Below are 18,195 nucleotides of genomic sequence, written 5' to 3'. Positions count from 1 at the left end.
CTCAAGCTTCGCAATACTCGGCTCGTTAGCTCGTGAACACGTTCGTTAAGCTCATGGATCAACTTTTAAATTAAAAAAAATAATAGTTTTGATATTAAATTTATAGATTTTACACTCTATTTATGAAAAATATAAACAAATATATTAAATTTATTTATTAGAATAAAATTATAAATTTTGATAAGAATATTATAATTTTCTCTAAATATATAATTTAATTTTTAATGAATATTTAAATTTATAATTTATACTTATTCAGCTCGTTTACGCTCGATAAAAGCTCGAATAAGCTCGTGAGCCATGAATATATTCGTTAAATAAAGCTTGAGCTCGACTCGATTATAAACGAGTCAAGCTCAAACATTCAAGAGTTCGGCTCGGCTCGGCTCGATTACATCCCTAGTGACCTACCTCATCCTCAACAATCATATTATGCAAAATAATGCATACTAACATGGTTTGTTTTAACTTTTTCCTATACCAATACTGAGCTGGACTTCTGACAATCGTCCATCGAGATTGGAGCACCCCAAATGCCCGTTCAACGTCTTTTCTTGCAGACTCCTGTCTTTCCTTAAACAACTTCCTCTTGGGATCCTCCGGGCAAGGAAAAGTCTTAACAAAAGTAGCCCACTCGGGATATATTCCATCTGTTAGATAATAGCCCTTCGCATATGCAGTGTCGTTCACCGTGAAATTAATCTCCGGCATATTTCCTTGCAAGACGTTGTTGAATATGGGAGATTCATATAACATGTTAATATCGTTACGTGAACCGGCGACCCAAAAAAATGCATGCCATATCCACAAGTCATGAGACGCGACCGCTTCAAGTACGATTGTTGGTGACCCATGCCCCCTAAATTGAACTTTCCAAGCAACTGGACAATTTTTCTATTTCCAGTGCATACAATCAAGGCTACCTAACATGCCAGGAAAGCTATGTCTCTTATCATGCATTTGAAGAAGACGTTGAACATCATCAGTGATCCTGTCCGAAAGCTGAATCAACAAACGCTGGGCACGTGGCGCTCTCCGAGTCGCTGATGTAGATCTCCGACGGGTCGTACGAACTTCCGACGAACCTGCACAGAAGTCGGGCCGGGAAGGGGTTCCCGGCGGCGACCCTCCGACGCTCAAGTCAGGCAAGCTAACAGTGAAGAAGTGGCTACAAAAATTATAGAACGCGTACCTCCGGCGAAATATAAGGCTCCTTATATAGAGCGGTGAAAGAGCTCACGCACACCTACCGAGGTAAATACGTGTCCTTAGCCCATACCTCGGTATGTGTTTGTCAGAAGGCTTACCTGACACCATACTGCTACAGTCCAGACACGTCTTCGATGGGACAGCAGAACACCTTGCCGCCAGATTTGGAGTATGGCCTAGTCATAGGACTTGACAGCTGTCATAAGATGTTCCTTGTCCTTCTCTCCCTACTCCATGCCGGGGCGTCCGGTCGGCCGGCACTCATCTCCCGTCCGGCCGGCCGGCACTCATCTCACGTCCGGCCGGCTGGCACTCACATCACGTCTGACCCTCCATATGCATCGGTATGCTGGGGAGATCCTCGGTAAGGTGCTATGTGGGGACTGCTAGCAGTATGTTACTTTATGTCTACGGCCGAGCATGACTTCCGCTCGGCCCTTCGTTACTGTTCAATCGAGCGCCGGAACCCCGACCCCTGTCGGGGCGCCTTTTGCCATCGGTTATTCACCGGTCGACCGGCCGGGAGGTCGGCCCATCCTTCTCCGGTCGGCCGACCGGTCCGCCCTTCTCCGGTCGGCCACCTGGCCCTTTGACTTCCACGTGGCGTTGACCCCTCAAAATGGGGGTCCCCTGTTCTAACCGCCGGATCACTTGCCTCCCCCTCAAGTCTAGTCGAAGGAGGCGAAGTCCGACTGACTGGACTGCCGATCAGACTGAGTAACGGCCGCTGCATTAGTCCGCTCGGCCAGGCTTAGGGATGCACATCCGTTCGGCGGTGTCTTGCCCGTGCCTTGTATTCCCTTGGAATCCATGCCGAATCCTCTCCCCTACTGCCAATCACGTGCGCTGTGCGCGGTAAGGGGCGCTCATTAAATGCGACCCGTGTCCTGCTGACACGTGGCGATCTCGCTTCTGTCAGCGTATGGTGGTGGCGTTACGTCCGATGGGACAGCCGCCGTTTAAAATGAGCGGTTGGATGATCGCCTCGTTCTTCACGACCTGAATCGAACGGCTGAGGCCATTCGAGGCTAACGCTATAAATCTCGCGACCTCTTCTCTCCGCCGCATTTCTGCTATATCAATCCCCGACGCCCCGCTGCTCTTTCTTCTCCAGCGACCTCGCTTCTCAACTCTCCGACGACCCCGAGGCCCCTTGCGACCATCCTTTTGCTTATAAGCCTTTCTTCTCCTCGCTTTCTCTTCCCTTTTCTTTCTGTCGGTTGCCTCTTTCATTCTGCCACCTTCATTCCTTGTTTTACTTCCCTTTCCTTTTCGTCCCGCATCTCTTTTTTACTTTCGACCATGACTAGCACTTCCCAACCACCGCCGGTGCTCCTGGTCTCTAGTACATGACCATGGAGAGTCGGTTTGACGAGGAGGACGCACTGCGCCTCGCTCGGACCTATGAACTCCCTGCCGACCACCACATAGTATTAGCCACTCCAGCCGATCGGCCCCATGAGCCGCCGCCCGGCACTGTACTCTTTTTTCGAGATTAATTTTTAGCCGGGCTACGCTTTCCTCCACATCTATTCTTCTTACAAGTGTGCAACTACTTTCGCATCCCACTCGGCCAGCTAGTTCCGAACTCCATTAGGCTACTGAGCGGGATAGTGATTCTCTTTAAACTGAACGACATTCCATTATACCCCAAGGTCTTCCACTATTTTTACTACTCTAAGCAAGCCAAGTGGGGTACCTTCCTTTTTCAATCGAGGATAGGTTTTGTCCTTTTTGATAATATGTCAAGCTCCAACAAATATTGGAAGGAGCATTTTTTCTATATGCGCTTTCCCGAGCCACCGGCCTTCCGAATCAAGTGATAGACGGTGATGCCAGCGCAACCGGAGCTCGGCAAGTTTAGGGGCGATCCGGCCTACCTTCATGCAGCCGACCGGCTGGTCGGCCAGCGCTACCACATCGACAAGCTGCTCCTTCCGGGAGTGATGTATATATTCGGCTTGTCTTCTATTCCCGCCGATCTGCCTTGCAGCATGAGTAAGCTCTCCTATCATCCTCTTTCTTTTGTTCTAACTGATTTATTCTTTGTTTCTGCAGCCGAAGTTATGTGGTGTGCAAAGTCTACCGAGCGGCTGAAACTACGAGCCACTGAGATCGAGGCGGCCAAGAATAGGGAGATCGCCGAGCGGAGCTTGGCCTCAGCTGGTCCGGCCAGCGGAGAGGGTGAGGGGACTCAGAGTGTCCCCGAAGCCTTAGACGCTTCTGCCTCTCTCGGCGAGGCTGCAGGCGATATAGAGCCTGCTCAAGTCGAGGTGGAGGGCCGCTCGGCTAACGAAGCCCCCCTGGCAACTCGGAAGCGCAGACGGTCGGAGCCAGCCACTCAACCAACTCCATCTGATGAACCGCAGTCCGAGCGAGGCGATGCAGCTCCAGTGCTATCCGGGACGGTCTCTATAGAGAGTACCCCCACGCCGCGCGGCTCTCCAAGGGCTATCTCTGAGGTGCCGCCCGCAAGTCCTCCGCAAACCATGCGTCGCCTTAGGCGATTGGGCGACCTTCCTTCCTCAAGTGGTGAGCCGTCCGGTAAAGCAGCTGCGCCCCAGGGTGATCCGAGCGGCTCCAGATTGATAAAAACTGTCCTGCGCCTTCCATCGGAGGAATATATGGCGGCTGCTGATCGGCCAGTGGTCCCCGAGCAGCAGATCACCCTCACGGGTCCTCTTGCCAAAGCCTGGGAGGATGCTCGGCTCCGAATTGCAATGATGACTCCCGGTCAGCTAGGCGACAGCAATCTACAACAGCCGACCGGGGTATGTTCTTTGCCATGTTAGTTATTTGGATTTAGTTTCTAACTTGCTCATATTCGTTTGCAGAATTGGGTGGAGCATATTGCAATCAGCAATCGCCTGGCCGAACTGGAGGATGAGCTGAAAAAGCTCAAAGCCGCGGGAGATAGCAGACAGTCAACGGCCGCTCTGGAGAAGGCAAAAAAGCTGCTGGAAGCCGAACGGGGTAAGTCTTCCGGCTTGTCGAGCGAAGTGGCTCGACTCGAGGCTTTGGTCAAGCAGCGGGACAAAGAGATAAATACCGCGACCACCCGGAAGCACCAAGCCATCGACGACATGGATATGATGAAGTTAGAGAATCGGGGGCTAGAGCAGTGAGTGAAGGAATTAGACGCCTTGCTCAAGACTGAACGGGAGGGCCGCTCGGCCGACCAGGTTAAAGCGGAAGGGGCTTTGCAAGATCTCCAGGCGGCCCTTGACGCTTCCGGAGCCACTCTTAAAGAATATCAAATGGAGAGCCTGGTCGGTTGGCGGAAGCGCGCAAAGCATTCGTCCGCTTGGACGAATTTGGCGAAAAGTTCAGCGACAAGCTGTCCTTAACTTTCGAAGAGGCGATCAAAGTGGCAGTTGAATATCTGAAGAGCAAGGGCCACATACTAACCGAGCTGGCGATTCCTCCCGAAGATCTGGCGGTCATGATGGGCTCCATCCCTGATTCTCTCTTTACTTTTGATGATAGTGAATGAAGGATTTATGAACTTTCTTTAAGTGTTCGCTGTCTTTTGTAAGCTGGCCGTTCGGGGCGAATACTATTATAAATTTTGTCTTTCCTTTACTCTGTGCAAATGAATTCTCTTCTTTTGTTATTTGTTTGTTCGACCAGCATCAAATCTTTAACTTTTGCCTCGGTCCTAATTTTCTTGCGCCAAGTATATTTTATAAGGGAGCCGCTCGGCCACACGTTGCCTTTATTCTCGCCTTATCGGCAGGCCCGATCAGAGGTCGACCTGTTGGACCCCGTGGTAGTTTTGATGTGATCAACCAAGTTAGTTAGGTCCTGCTGTGTTTGATCCCTGTGTCTGAGTGTGCAGGAGCTTAGGAACACAGGAAGTCGAGCGGAAGACGCAGCTAGCGAGAAGGACGGCACGGGAAGGGAGCCGACGGGCTCGGTGCGTCCGAAGGACGAGAGAGCTGCGGAAGAGTACTCCGGTGGGCGTGAAGAGCGTGCGCGACGTTCGAGGGACGTTAAGCCGGGACGGAAGGCTGCTCGAGGAAGGTCGGAAATTGGGTTCGGGTGAGCCCTATTTCGATTGGCCACAATCACCCAAAAGATCGGAGCATCGGAAGTCAAAGTGGAGCAAAGAAACAAGCTGGAATGTTGAGCTGCCAGCTTGGAGGCACCTCCATCAGGCTTGGAGGCGCCTCCAGCTTGAAGGCGCCTCCAGCCTTGCTGAAGGCGCCTCCAAGGGCGCCTTCAGGCTTGATGAAGGCGCCTTCAACAGTGTGTTTTCCGCTGACCGAGCTGGAGGCGCCTTAAACCTTGTTGGAGGCGCCTTGGACCCTCAGGATAGACTTTCCAGGAGCTATAAAAATGCCCCTGGAGCTAGGAATTCAACAACAACTCAAGCATTCAATCTGTAGTGTTTCCTAGCAATAGTTCTGAGCTTTTGAAAGTGTAAAAGACTTCTCCGCCTTCAGCAAAGGAGAGTTTCTTTTAGTGCGCTTTTACTGCCCTGGATTAACAACTTCCTTGGTTGTAACCAGGTTAATTCTTCTGTGTCTTCTTTTACTGTTTTTATTATTCTGTTAACTATTGCACTAAATAAGTTGAAAGAACGAGAAGGGTATAGTTTAATTTTGTGTTTTCAGCAATTCACCCCCCTCTTGCCGGCCTCCGCTGCACCAACAAGTGGTATCAGAGCCTGATCGCCTCAGAAGGACTAACCGCCAACTGAAGCACTACGATCAAGACGATGGCCGGAGCAAACATCCATCCCCCAAAGTTCGACGGAGACTTCGCCACTTGGAAGCGCAAAATGGAGGTATTTTTTAAAACGGATTTTGATATTCTTATTACAATGAAATATGGTTTTGCAGCACCGAAAGACAAAGAAGAAAACACATGGAGCAAGAAAGAGCAAGCCGATTTCGTCGCCAACGGAAAGGCGGAGTTCCACCTGCTTAGCGTGCTGCCACCACAAGAAGTAAATCGGATCGGAAGCTACAACTCAGCGAAAGATCTTTGGGAAAAATTCCTGGAGCTACACGAAGGTACTTCCGAAGCGAAGCTAGCGAAGCGCGACATCCTCCGGAACCAGTTAACGAACCTCCGGATGAACCAAGGCGAGAAGGTAGCGCAACTCCAAGCGAGAATCAAGGAGCTAATAACGCAACTAACGAACCTTGGAGAAGAGGTAACCAACCGGGACTCCATCCGATACGCGCTCAATGTCTTCCCGAGAACTCCAGAGTGGGCCTCCTTAGTAGATGCGTACTACATCTCTAAGGACCTCGAGGTAAGTACGTTAGAACAATTATTTTCAACTTTTGAACTTCATGAATCTCGAGTTTCAGAACCCAACGGAGCAGAGAAGACAAGTCAAAACATTACCTTAAAGGCAAAGATGAACAATTCTGACTCCGAAGCCTCAGTCGACGAATCCGAAGCGGCACTACTGGTAAGACGCTTCAATAAGTTTTTTAGTACTAATAAATTTAAATCGCAGAGGCATCATCGAAAGAAGAGGATGGTTCGCTGTTACAACTGCAATGAAGAGGGGCACATCAAAGATGACTGCCCAAAGCTAAAGAGAAAGGAGAAAGAAAGGGAAAAGCCAAAATACAAGAAGCCAGAAGCCTCCAAACACAAGAACCTAAAGACAACATGGGATGATTCGTCATCCTCTGAATCGGAAGTCGAAGAATTCTCGGGACTAGTACTGATGGCCAACCATCAGCAAGAAGAAACGTCCAGCTCAGAAATGAGCATCGACGAAGGGGGAGGAACGTCAGAAGAAAGCAACAGTGAAGGGGGAGCGTCACCTGATCAGGTAAGTAAGGTACGCAATCTAGCCCCGTCTTAGTCATTTCGATTTATTAAATCGCTTTCTAAAGATTTATTTGAATTAGAAAAAAAATAAAGAATTAAAAATAAAATTAGCAAAAGTATGTCCACTTGAAATGTACGATAGTATGAAATCAGAAAATGAAAATTTAAAATTAGAAATTGAAAAATTAAAAAATTGAAAAATGATGCATGCTTAAAGAAATTTCCAAATTCAAAAATTAAAGTTTATGGAAAATTAAATTGGTATATAAGGAAGCATCAAGGTCAACTTAGAAAAATACCAAGAAACTATGTACCCCCTAGATTTTTGAATAATCCTGTAGGAAGGAACCTCTATTGGGTTCCAAAATCTGTGCTTAATTAATTTTTCAAAAATTAAAAGCTTAAAGTGAGAAAATTAAACATTGAAATTCTTTATGCTAGCTTTGTCTAAGGAAGTGGTTGTTGCTCCAATAACCAAGAAGGCCTAATGCCTCGCCACGACCTGGAAGCTAAAATATTGAAAGAAAATGTTTAATTAACTTTCTGAAAAAGCATTAAACTAGAATCAAATAATGCTTTAAAAGTTTTTTTTAATCTTTTTAAAATTTTAAAAAGTCAGATTGTGAGAATTAAAAAAAAAAAATTGACTTAGATATTTTTTTATTGACTTAGAAATTTTTTTTTCTGAAAATTCAAAAATTTGACTTAGAATTTTTTTGGGAAAAATTCATTTTGACTTAGAATTCTTTTTTAAATAATTCATATTGAGGTAGAAATTTTTTTTTGAAAATTCAAAAATTTGACTTAGAAATTTTTTTTTACTTAGAAATTTTTTTTTAACTTAGAATGTTTTTTTTTAAATTCTATACATTTCACTTAACTTAAGTCATTTGTTTCTGAACCCCATTTTTGCTGTGATCAAAGAGGGAGAGAAAAATACAAGTTTAGGGGGAGTTAGAAAAATTTAAAATTTCTGTTATTACTTTTATAAAAAATGTTGCAATTTTACTAATTGTAAAAATTATGCTTAACTTGTTAGTTTAGTAATTTTTTCTTTAAAATTACTCTTTATGTCTATTTTAACCCTAACTTGAACTTGGGTTGATGCACATCAAAAAGGGGGAGATTGTTGGACCCCGTGGTAGTTTTGATGTGATCAACCAAGTTAGTTAGGTCCTGCTGTGTTTGATCCCTGTGTCTGAGTGTGCAGGAGCTTAGGAACACAGGAAGTCGAGCGGAAGACGTAGCTAGCGAGAAGGACGGCACGGGAAGGGAGCCGACGGGCTCGATGCGTCCGAGAGCTGCGGAAAAGTACTCCGGTGGGCGTGAAGAGCGTGCGCGGCGTTCGAGGGACGTTAAGCCGGGACGGAAGGCTGCTCGAGGAGAAGGCCGGGAATTGGGTTCGGGTGAGCCCTATTCCGGTTGGCCGCAATCACCCAAAAGATCGGATCGTCGGAAGTCAAAGTGGAGCAAAGAAACAAGCTAGAATGTTGAGCTGCCAGCTTGAAGGCGCCTCCAAGGGCGCCTTCAGGCTTGATGAAGGCGCCTTCAACAGTCTGTTTTGACCGTTTGCGCTGCAGATAAAGTTTTATCCGCTGACTGAGCTGGAGGCGCCTTAAACCTTGTTGGAGGCGCCTTGGACCCTCGGGATAGACTTTCCAAGAGCTATAAAAAGGCCCCTGGAGCTAGGAATTCAACAACAACTCAAGCATTCAATCTGTAGTATTTCCTAGCAATAGTTCTGAGCTTTTGAAAGTGTAAAAGGCTTCTCCGCCTTCAGCAAAGGAGAGTTTCTTTTAGTGCGCTTTTACTGCCCTGGATTAACAACCTCCTTGGTTGTAACCAGGTTAATTCTTCTGTGTCTTCTTTTACTGTTTTTATTATTCTGTTAACTACTGCACTAACTGAGTTGAAAGAACGAGGAGGGTATAGTTTAATTTTGTGTTTTCAGCAATTCACCCCCCTCTTGCCGGCCTCCGCTGCACCAACACGACCTTTACAACCGAGCAGGACCTTGCAGAAAATTATCCGTCTGAAGGATTTATAGACTCCAGTTGCTCGCCTTTTAACGTCGAATTTTACAGTCAGTGCCATACGGTCTTCCGCTCGGTGGGTTTATAGACGCCGGCTCGTCTCTCGATTTTTAACGTCGGAGCTCGACGGTCTTCCTCTCGGCGGGTTTATAGACGCCGGCTCGTCTCTCGATTTTTAACGTCGGAGCTCGACGGTCTTCCGCTCGGCGGGTTTATGCTCTCGATTTTTAACGTCGGAGCTCGACGGTCTTCCGCTCGGCGGGTTTATAGACGCCGGCTCGTCTCTCGATTTTTAACGTCGGAGCTCGACGGTCTTCCGCTCGGAGGGTTTATAGACGCCGGCTCGTCTCTCGATTTTTAACGTCGGAGCTCGACGGTCTTCCGCTCGGCGGGTTTATAGACGCCGGCTCGTCTCTCGATTTTTAACGTCGGAGCTCGACGGTCTTCCGTTCGGCGGGTTTATAGACGCCGGCTCGTCTCTCGATTTTTAACGTCGGAGCTCGACGGCCTTTTAAGGCTAACTTTGAAGCGACCGTTCGGTGAAGCTATTTGCCCTTTAATCATTTTTGCTTCCTGCATTACAAGTACATAGGCGGCCCAAAATATATACAAAAATGAGTTACATCAGTGCACCTTTCACCTAGCTCGATAAGGTTGGAGATGATTCGCGCTCCATGGCCTATCCAGTTGCCGCCCGTCTTCATCCTCCAAATAATAAGAGCCCGAGCGTTGCTTTTCGATGATTTTGAAGGGGCCCGCCCAAGGAGCTTCTAGCTTGCCGACGTCGCCGACCGGCTTCACTTTCTTCCAGACAAGATCGCCGACCTGGAATGATCTGGGGATTACGCGCCGGTTGTAATTCTGCTTCATTCTTTGACGGTACGCCATCAGCCGGACGGACGCCTTGGCTCTTTCTTCTTCGACCAAATCCAGCTCCATGTTCCTCCGCTCGGCGTTGTCATCATCATAATTCTGGATCCAAGCGGACTCGACGCCAACTTCGACAGGAATAACCGCTTCACCGCCATACACCAAATGGAAGGGCGTGACGCCAGTTCCTTCCTTCGGGGTCGTTCGGATGGCCCATAAGACGCCTGACACTTCATCCACCCAGCTACCTCCCATATGGTCGAGCCGAGCCCGCAAAATACGAAGAATTTCCCGATTGGCTACTTCGGCTTGACCATTGCTTTGGGGATATGCCACGGACGTGAAGTGTTGTTCGATGTCGTAGCTTTTGCACCAATCTTCAAGCAATTTTCCTGTGAACTGCCGCCCGTTGTCGGAAATAAGTCGACGGGGGATGCCGAACCGACAGATGATGTTCTGCCAGATAAACTTCTTGACCATCTGCTCGGTGATCTTGGCTAGCAGCTCGGCCTCCACCCATTTGGAAAAATAATCGACTGCCACTAGTAAAAATTTCCGCTGCCCGGTCGCCATAGGGAATGGACCCACAATATCCATTCCTCATTGGTCGAAGGGACAGGACACAGTGGCTGTTTTCATTTCTTCTGTCGGTCGGTATGAGAAATTATGATACTTTTGGCAAGAAAGGCACGTCGCGACGGTCCGAGCGGCGTCTGTTTGCAGGGTTGGCCAGAAGTATCCGGCCAACAGTATCTTTTTAGCCACTGATCGTCCGCCCGGATGTCCTCCGCATGATCCTTGGTGCACTTCTTGGAGGATGTACGCCGCGTCTTCCGAGCTCACGTATTTCAACAGCGGGCGGGAGAAAGCCTTCTTGTAGAGTTGATCTCCAATAAGTGTGAACCGATCGGCCCTTCTCCTGAGAAGTTAGGCTTCATGGTGATCGGATGGTGTAGCTCCCGAGCGGAGAAACTCCATGATGGGTGTCCTCCAATCACTTGGGAATGTGAGGGCTTCCATCCGGTCGACGTGCGCCACCAAAGATACTTGTTCGATTGGCGACTGGATGACGAACGGCGTTATTGCACTTGCAAGTTTGGCTAACTCATCGGCCGCTTGATTTTCTGCTCGGGGTATCTTTTGGATGATGACCTCTCTGAAATTGGCTCTGAGCTTCTCAAAGGCTTCAGCATAGAGTTTGAGCCGAGCGTTGTTAATCTCAAAAGTACCAAAGAGCTACTGAGCAGCCAACTGAGAATCTGAATGTATAGTCACCCGTCCGGCTCCCACATGCCGAGCTGCCTGCAAGCCGGCTATGAGGGCTTCATACTCAGCTTCATTGTTTGTAGCTCTATAATCCAGCCGGACGGATAAGTGCATCTTTTCTTCTTGGGGAGAGAGCAGTAGTACTCCAATCCCGCTTCCGAGCCGAGTGGATGATCCGTCCACAAATATTTTCCACATAGCTTCCGGCTCTGAATTCTGCACCTCAGTTACAAAATCTGCTAAGGACTGCGCTTTGATTACCGAGCGGGGTTGATATTGAATGTCGAATTCACTCAACTCCGTTGTCCACTTAATAAGTCGTCCGGACGCTTCTGGATTCAATAATACTCATCCGAGCGGGCTATTAGTTTTGACAATGATGGTATGCGCCAGGAAGTATGGACGAAGGCGCCGAGCGGCAAGGACCAGAGCGAAGGCTAACTTCTTGAGCCCAGTGTAGCGAGATTCAGCATCTTTTAAAATATCGCTCAGAAAATATACAGGCTCTTCTCCGCTCGCCCTCACTAATGCCGAGCCGACTGCTTGCTCATTTGAAGATAAATAGATACAAAGAGGCTCATCTACGGCTGGCTTGGCTAGCATAGGCAGAGAATTCAGATATGCCTTCAGTTCTTCGAACGCCCGATCACATTCTTCGTCCCAATGAAATTTAGTGGCCTTGCGCAATATTTTGAAAAAGGGCAGGCTCCGGTCGGCGGTCTTGGAGATGAATCTGGACAGAGCAGTTATCCGACCGGTCAGACGCTGCATTTCCCTCAGATTTCTTGGAGGCGGCATATCTTGTAGAGCTTTCACTTTGCTGGGATTTGCTTCGATACCCCGCTCGATCACTATGTAACCCAAGAAACGCCCTCCTTTTGCTCCGAACAGACACTTCGGGGGTTTAGCTTGACTCCATATTTCCGTAGCGTTCGGAAAGTTTTCTCCATGTCTTCGAAGAGATCAGCCGCTCAGACGGACTTGATAAGAATGTCGTCCACGTATACTTCTAGATTTCGCCCGATCTGCTCCTTGAACACTTTGTTCATCAGCCGCTGATATGTGGCTCCCGCGTTCTTCAATCCGAACGGCATCACATTATAGCAATAGGTGCCATCGGCTATAACGAAGCTGACTTTTTCTTGGTCTTCACGGGCGAGCGGCACCTGATGATAGCCTTGGTAAGCGTCGAGCATACATATCAGCTCGCAGCCTGCAGTGGAGTCCACCAGCTGATCGATCCGCGGCAAAGGATAAAAGTCTTTCGGGCAAGCTTTGTTGAGATCCCGAAAATCTATGCACACTCTCCACTTGTTGCCCGGCTTGGAGACTAATACTACGTTCGCCAGCCAGCTCGGGAACTGAACCTCGCGTATATGGCCGGCCTCTAAAAGCTTCTCAACTTTCGCCCGGATGATGACATTCTGTTCGGCGCTGAAATCCCTTTTTCTCTGCTTCACCAGCCGAGCGTCCGGTCGACATGTAGCTCATGCTGCGCTATGCTTAGCAAAATTCCGGACAGCTCGTGCGTCGACGAGACGAAGACATCACTGTTTCTCCGGAGGCATTTGATCACTTCCTATTTCTGGCCTGCCTCCAGACCAGACGCAACGAACGTTGTGGCCTCCGTTCGGGTCGGGTGAATCTTCACTTCCTCTTTTCCTTCATAAACTAGAGAGGGAGGCTTTTCAGTTATAGCGTTCACCTCGATCCGTGGCGACTTCCAAGCGGAATTGGCTTATGCTCGGACCATCTCGACGTAGCATCGCCGAGCTGTTAGTTGATCTCCCCGTACTTCTCCCACTTTGTCCTCGACGGGGAACTTGATCTTCTGGTGGAAGGTGGAGACGGTCGCTCGGAACTCGTTGAGTGTCGGTCGTCCTAAAATGACGTTGTATGATGAGGGAGAGTCGACCACCACGAAGTTTGTTGTCCGCGTCCTCCTGAGCGGCTCTTCTCCCAGTGAGATAGCCAGCCGGATTTGTCCGACCGGCAGGACTACATTGCCCGTAAACCCGTAGAGGGGGGTTGTCATGGGCAGCAGCTCGGCGCGGTCAATTTGTAGTTGATCGAACGCCTTTTTGAATATGATGTTGACCGAACTTCCTGTGTCAACAAAAATGCGATGTATTGTGTAATTGGCTACTACCGCTTTGATGAGAAGAGCGTCGTCGTGGGGGACTTCAACTCCTTCCAAGTCACTGGGCCCAAAACTGATTTCGGGTCCACTCGCCCGTTCTTGGCTGCAGCCGACCGCATGGATCTGGAGCTGTCGGACGCTCGCCTTCCTTGCTCGGTTGGAGTCTCCTCCGGTCGGCCCGCCAGCAATAATGTTGATCTCGCCTCGGGAAGTATTACTTCTATTTTCTTCTTCCCGAGCGGACGGTCGGGGCCTTTCCCTAGACATCCGGAGATTCTCCCGCCTCGGAAAGCGATGTCGCTCGGGAGTCTGTTGTTGTCGCCTGTCAGCTATAGTCCGATCGGCTTCACAAGGCCTTTGTCGCCTGTCGGCTGATGGCGATCGACGACCGCCTCTACTGGGAACGGGGTGGGCGATTAGAGGAAGACTCCGGCAATCCCTGGTGTTATGTGTGTCCGTCCGGTGGAAGGAGCAGAACATTGGGGTCCATTTCTTCTTTGGCTTGGGCCGCGCGGCGGCTACCTCTTGCACGTGGGACCTAGTATGGGGGGAGCGAATTGCTTCGGCCCTCGGTCCTCTGGGTGGCTGATGAGTGGCGTGCGGCTTCCGCTCGGCTGGAGGAGCCCGCTCGGTTGGAGTTTCTTTTTTTTGGGCCGCTTGGGCTTCCTCTACGTTGATGTATTCGTTGGCCTGGTGTAGCATGTGGTCGTAGTCTCGGGGCGGCTTCTGAATGAGTGACCGGAAGAAATCCCCATCCATGAGGCCTTGTGTGAAGGCATTCATCATGGTCTCCGAGGTGGCCATTGGAATATCCATAGCCACCCTGTTGAACCGCTGGATGTAGGCTCGGAACGATTCGCGGGCTTCCTGTTTGATGGCAAACAGACTAACACTGGTTTTTTGATAACGCTGACTGCTTGCGAAGTGGTGGAGGAAGGTCATTCGGAAGTCTTTGAAGCTTGTGATAGATCCGTCCGGCAACCTCCGAAACCACCGTTGAGCCGATCCAGAGAGGGTGGTGAGGAAAACCCAACACTTCACCCCATCTGTGTACTGATGCAGGGTTGTGGTGTTATCAAACTAACCCAAATGATCATCCGGATCGGTGGTTCCATTGTATTCACCGATCGTTGGAGGCACATAGTGCTTGGGTAGAGGGTCTCGTAGAATAGCCTCTAAAAATTGGCAGTTGATCCGCTCGGGCGATGTGTCCGCTCGGGGGGCTTTTCCTTTTCTGTTGTCTCGTCTTGGCATTTCATCCGAACAAGATCCCCGATCTCGATTAGTTGCTGCGGCTTTAGGAGTGCGGAATAGGGCCCGATGGAATGCAACGGTGGCTGGGGGTGCTTCCGCTCAGCCACAAGATGCTGATGTTGCTTGCTGCTCAGGCCGCTCGGCTGGTGCCTTCTGTTTTTGTTCTACAAGCTTGGTGGCCCTCAACTCGATCAGAGCGTCGAGTTCCTCCGTGGAAAGCGTCACCGTGTGCTATCGTCCAGCTTCGTCCATTGCTTCCGTTCGGATGTAGGAGCATTCCCACAAACGGCGCCAAATTGATCCTGTCCGAAAGCTGAATCAACGGACGCTGGGCACATGGCGCTCTCCGAGTCGCTGATGTAGATCTCCGACGGGTCGTACGAACTTCCGACGAACCTGCACAGAAGTCGGGTTGGGAAGGGGTTCCCGGCGGCGACCCTCCGACGCTCAAGTCAAGCAAGCTAACAGTGAAAAAGTGGCTCCAAAAATTATAGAACGCGTACCTCCGGCGAAGTATAAGGCTCCTTATATAGAGCGGTGAAAGAGCTCACGCACACCTACCGAGGCAAATACGTGTCCTTAGCCCATACCTCGGTATGTGTTTGTCAGAAAGCTTACCTGACACCATACTGCTACAGTCCAGGCACGTCTTCGATGGGACAGCAGAACACCTTGCCGTCAGATTTGGAGTATGGCCTAGTCATAGGACTTGACAGCTGTCATAAGATGTTCCTTGTACTTCTCTCCCTACTCCATGCCGGGGCGTCCGGTCGGCCGACACTCATCTCCCGTCCGGCCGACCGGCACTCATCTCCCGTCCGGCCGGCCGGCACTCATCTCCCGTCCGGCCGGCCGGCACTCACATCACGTCCGACCCTCCATATGCATCGGTATGCTGGGGAGATCCTCGGTAAGGTGCTATGTGGGGACTGCTAGCAGTATGTTACTTTATGTCTACGGTCGAGCATGACTTCCGCTCGGCCCTTCGTTACTGTTCAATCGAGCGCCGGAACCCCGACCCCTGTCGGGGCGCCTTTTGCCATCGGTTATTCACCGGTTGACCGTCGGGAGATCGGCCCATCCTTCTCCGGTCGGCCGACCGGTCCGCCCTTCTCCGGTCGGCCACCTGGCCCTTTGACTTCCACGTGGCGTTGACCCCTCAAAATGGGGGTCCCCTGTTCTAATCGCTGGATCAATCAGCATTTGGCTTTCTCAAGTACCTATCACCAAATATTTCATCAACGTATTCGCAGAACTTGAAAAGGCACCTGATGGCAGTTGATTCACCCATACGTAGGTACTCGTCAAGATGATCTGCGGGGACTCCGTAAGCCAGTTGACGAATCGCAGCGGTGCATTTTTGTAGTGGTGACAACCCTTTTCTTCGTACAGCATCGTCCCTTTGTTGAAAAAATGTTGAATGATTCTCTAATGCATTTACTATGCGGAGGAATAACTCTCTTCGCATTCGAAATCGTCTTCGAAATATTTCATCGTGATACACCGGGGTTATAGAGAAATAATCATTGACGAGTCTCTCATGCCCGGCTTCACGATTTCTTTGGACGAACCTTCTTCTGCGTGTGTCCCTCCTCTGATATGCTTCCATAAGTTGTTGGTGTTGTTGAAGAACCAATAACTTCAGTTCTTCACCCGGATCATAAGCTTGCTCATCAATTTCAACATGGACTTCGTCTTCACTTGTTGAGCTGGAACTTAAGCTAGAGCTGCCTGTAGAATGAGACATTTTTGGAGGAAACACGTTTTAGTATATGTGTTTGAGAAATGGTATGATGGTCTATATATATTGTTTTTCTCATGCAACGGCTAGTTTGCAACGGCTAGTTGTAACAGCTAGTTTCCAATGGCTAGTTGTAACATCTAGTTTCCAACGACTTGTTTATAACGACTATTTTACAAAATTATAATAATTAAAAATCACATTAATCGAAATGAGAAATACAATAATTAAAAATTACAATCACTCGAAAATATAATAATACTAGAAAATGAACGTTAAGTAAACAATTTAGATATTCCATCTCGACCTAATATCCTTGCATAGGCATTCATGTATGATAAGATGATCCTTTGTCATCTGCAAGGTGTCTTTCTTCAATATTTCGTACTCCTTCAACTTCAAGCGACGATTTTTAGCTTCAGATTTGGACAATGCAGCTTTTGCCTTAATCTCCTCTACTTCGAGTTGTTTTTGTTTCAAATCGACTTCGGACTTCTTCACGCTTGTGTACTCAGTGAACTTTGTGATAATATTGTTGTAGTTTACTGTCAGATCCTCCATGGTCGATTTTACTTTGTCTTTTCTCTTTCTTTTTGCTGTCTTTTGCCCCATTGGACGAGTATCTTCATAATCCAGGTCTATACTCACATCTTGGTTGGAGGAGGTGTTGCTTGCTCCCGACTCTAAGGTCCTCGTCTTCTTTGTGGCCACAAAGTGATCAGCGGACTGTGGAGTAAACATTGGACGGTCTTTGACAATTCTCCACACATGTTCGAGATTGAATGCAACACCATTGTTTTCGGATAGATATTTTTCGTACGCAAACCTCAATATATCTTCATCACTATGACCACTTCGATATGAACTATAAATACTATTGTAATTTGCGTTGAATCGATATACCTTCTTTTGGATTGTATTGTGCCAATGTGACCGTATAACATTTGCACTTATGGTGTTTGAACCTAGGGGAAGATTCTCATTGTAGTAGCTTGCAACCCGTCCCCAAAAAGCATCCGCCTTTTGATCATTGTCGATTATTGGATCATCACTGATAGTGACAAAACTTCTCGCTAAGACCTCGTCTTCAACCTTTGTCCAACTTGAACGCTTTCTTGTACCCTCAGCATTTGAAACCGCCTTTTCTAAATTAACACCTCAATTGGGGATTCATGGTCGAAAAGTTGAGTCTCCGGAACAAAAGTCAGAGTTGCAGGTTCATTCGACATCGAAGGAGTGAAAGACATACCAGTTGTGTGCGGGGTACCATATCCATGAACAACCGACGGCGTGAAATACGGATGGCTCATGTTTTGCTAATATTCGGCTGGAAGCGGTTGATATGGACCTCGAGGGGCATAATTCAGATGATTCATAGAATTTCCAAAACCTTGAAAATTTTGAAGATTTTATGGAGGAAACGACATATTGGGAAATGGATATGGGTATTAATAATTTGGTGGAATTTGTGGATTTTGGGAAGCTGAATATTCTTGCGAGTTGTTTGTAGAATTCAAGAAATTTGTAAAAAAATACCCTATTATTTTTATCCATTTCAGATAGAAAATAAGATGGTAGGAACTTGAAAAAAATAGATGGGGAGAGAATTTAGAGAGTAGAATTGAAAGAGTAGTGAATTGGAATGAAAATATGTATGCATATTGATGTTATTTATAGATGAAATTTCAAACTAGCCGTTAAAAAATAACTGTTAAATAACTAGTTGTTATTTAATTTTTAATTTAAAAATTTACATTAAAAAAAAGCTTGAATGCAGCCGTTATTTAATAAAAAAATAATAATAAAAAAGAAGTTTACACATGGTGTGGGCCCGCCCTAGCCCACCCCATGAACGCTTGAACGCGTTCAAAAGTTTGAACCCGTTC

The 18,195-nt window shown here is 48.1% G+C and overlaps 2 protein-coding genes across 2 annotated transcripts; both read right to left on the bottom strand.

The window, feature by feature from the left end:
• Nucleotides 1-15,760: 15,760 nt before the first annotated feature.
• On the bottom strand, nucleotides 15,761-16,315 carry LOC122008822. Its single transcript, XM_042564685.1, has one exon. It carries the CDS (start codon nucleotides 16,313-16,315, stop codon nucleotides 15,761-15,763), a length of 555 nt encoding a protein of 184 aa, XP_042420619.1.
• Nucleotides 16,316-16,597: 282 nt separating this feature from the next.
• Nucleotides 16,598-17,619, bottom strand: LOC122008817 (glutathione S-transferase T3-like). Its single transcript, XM_042564673.1, has 2 exons — nucleotides 17,559-17,619; nucleotides 16,598-17,454 (listed from the first exon to the last, which is right to left on the bottom strand). Exons 1-2 carry the CDS (start codon nucleotides 17,617-17,619, stop codon nucleotides 16,598-16,600), a joined length of 918 nt encoding a protein of 305 aa, XP_042420607.1.
• Between the last annotated feature and the right edge of the window lie 576 nt (nucleotides 17,620-18,195).

The sequence above is a fragment of the Zingiber officinale genome, chromosome 1A (genome assembly GCF_018446385.1).
Source record: "Zingiber officinale cultivar Zhangliang chromosome 1A, Zo_v1.1, whole genome shotgun sequence".
NCBI classification, from domain to species: Eukaryota; Viridiplantae; Streptophyta; class Magnoliopsida; order Zingiberales; family Zingiberaceae; genus Zingiber; species Zingiber officinale.
This window is presented reverse-complemented; position numbering and strand designations above follow the sequence as displayed.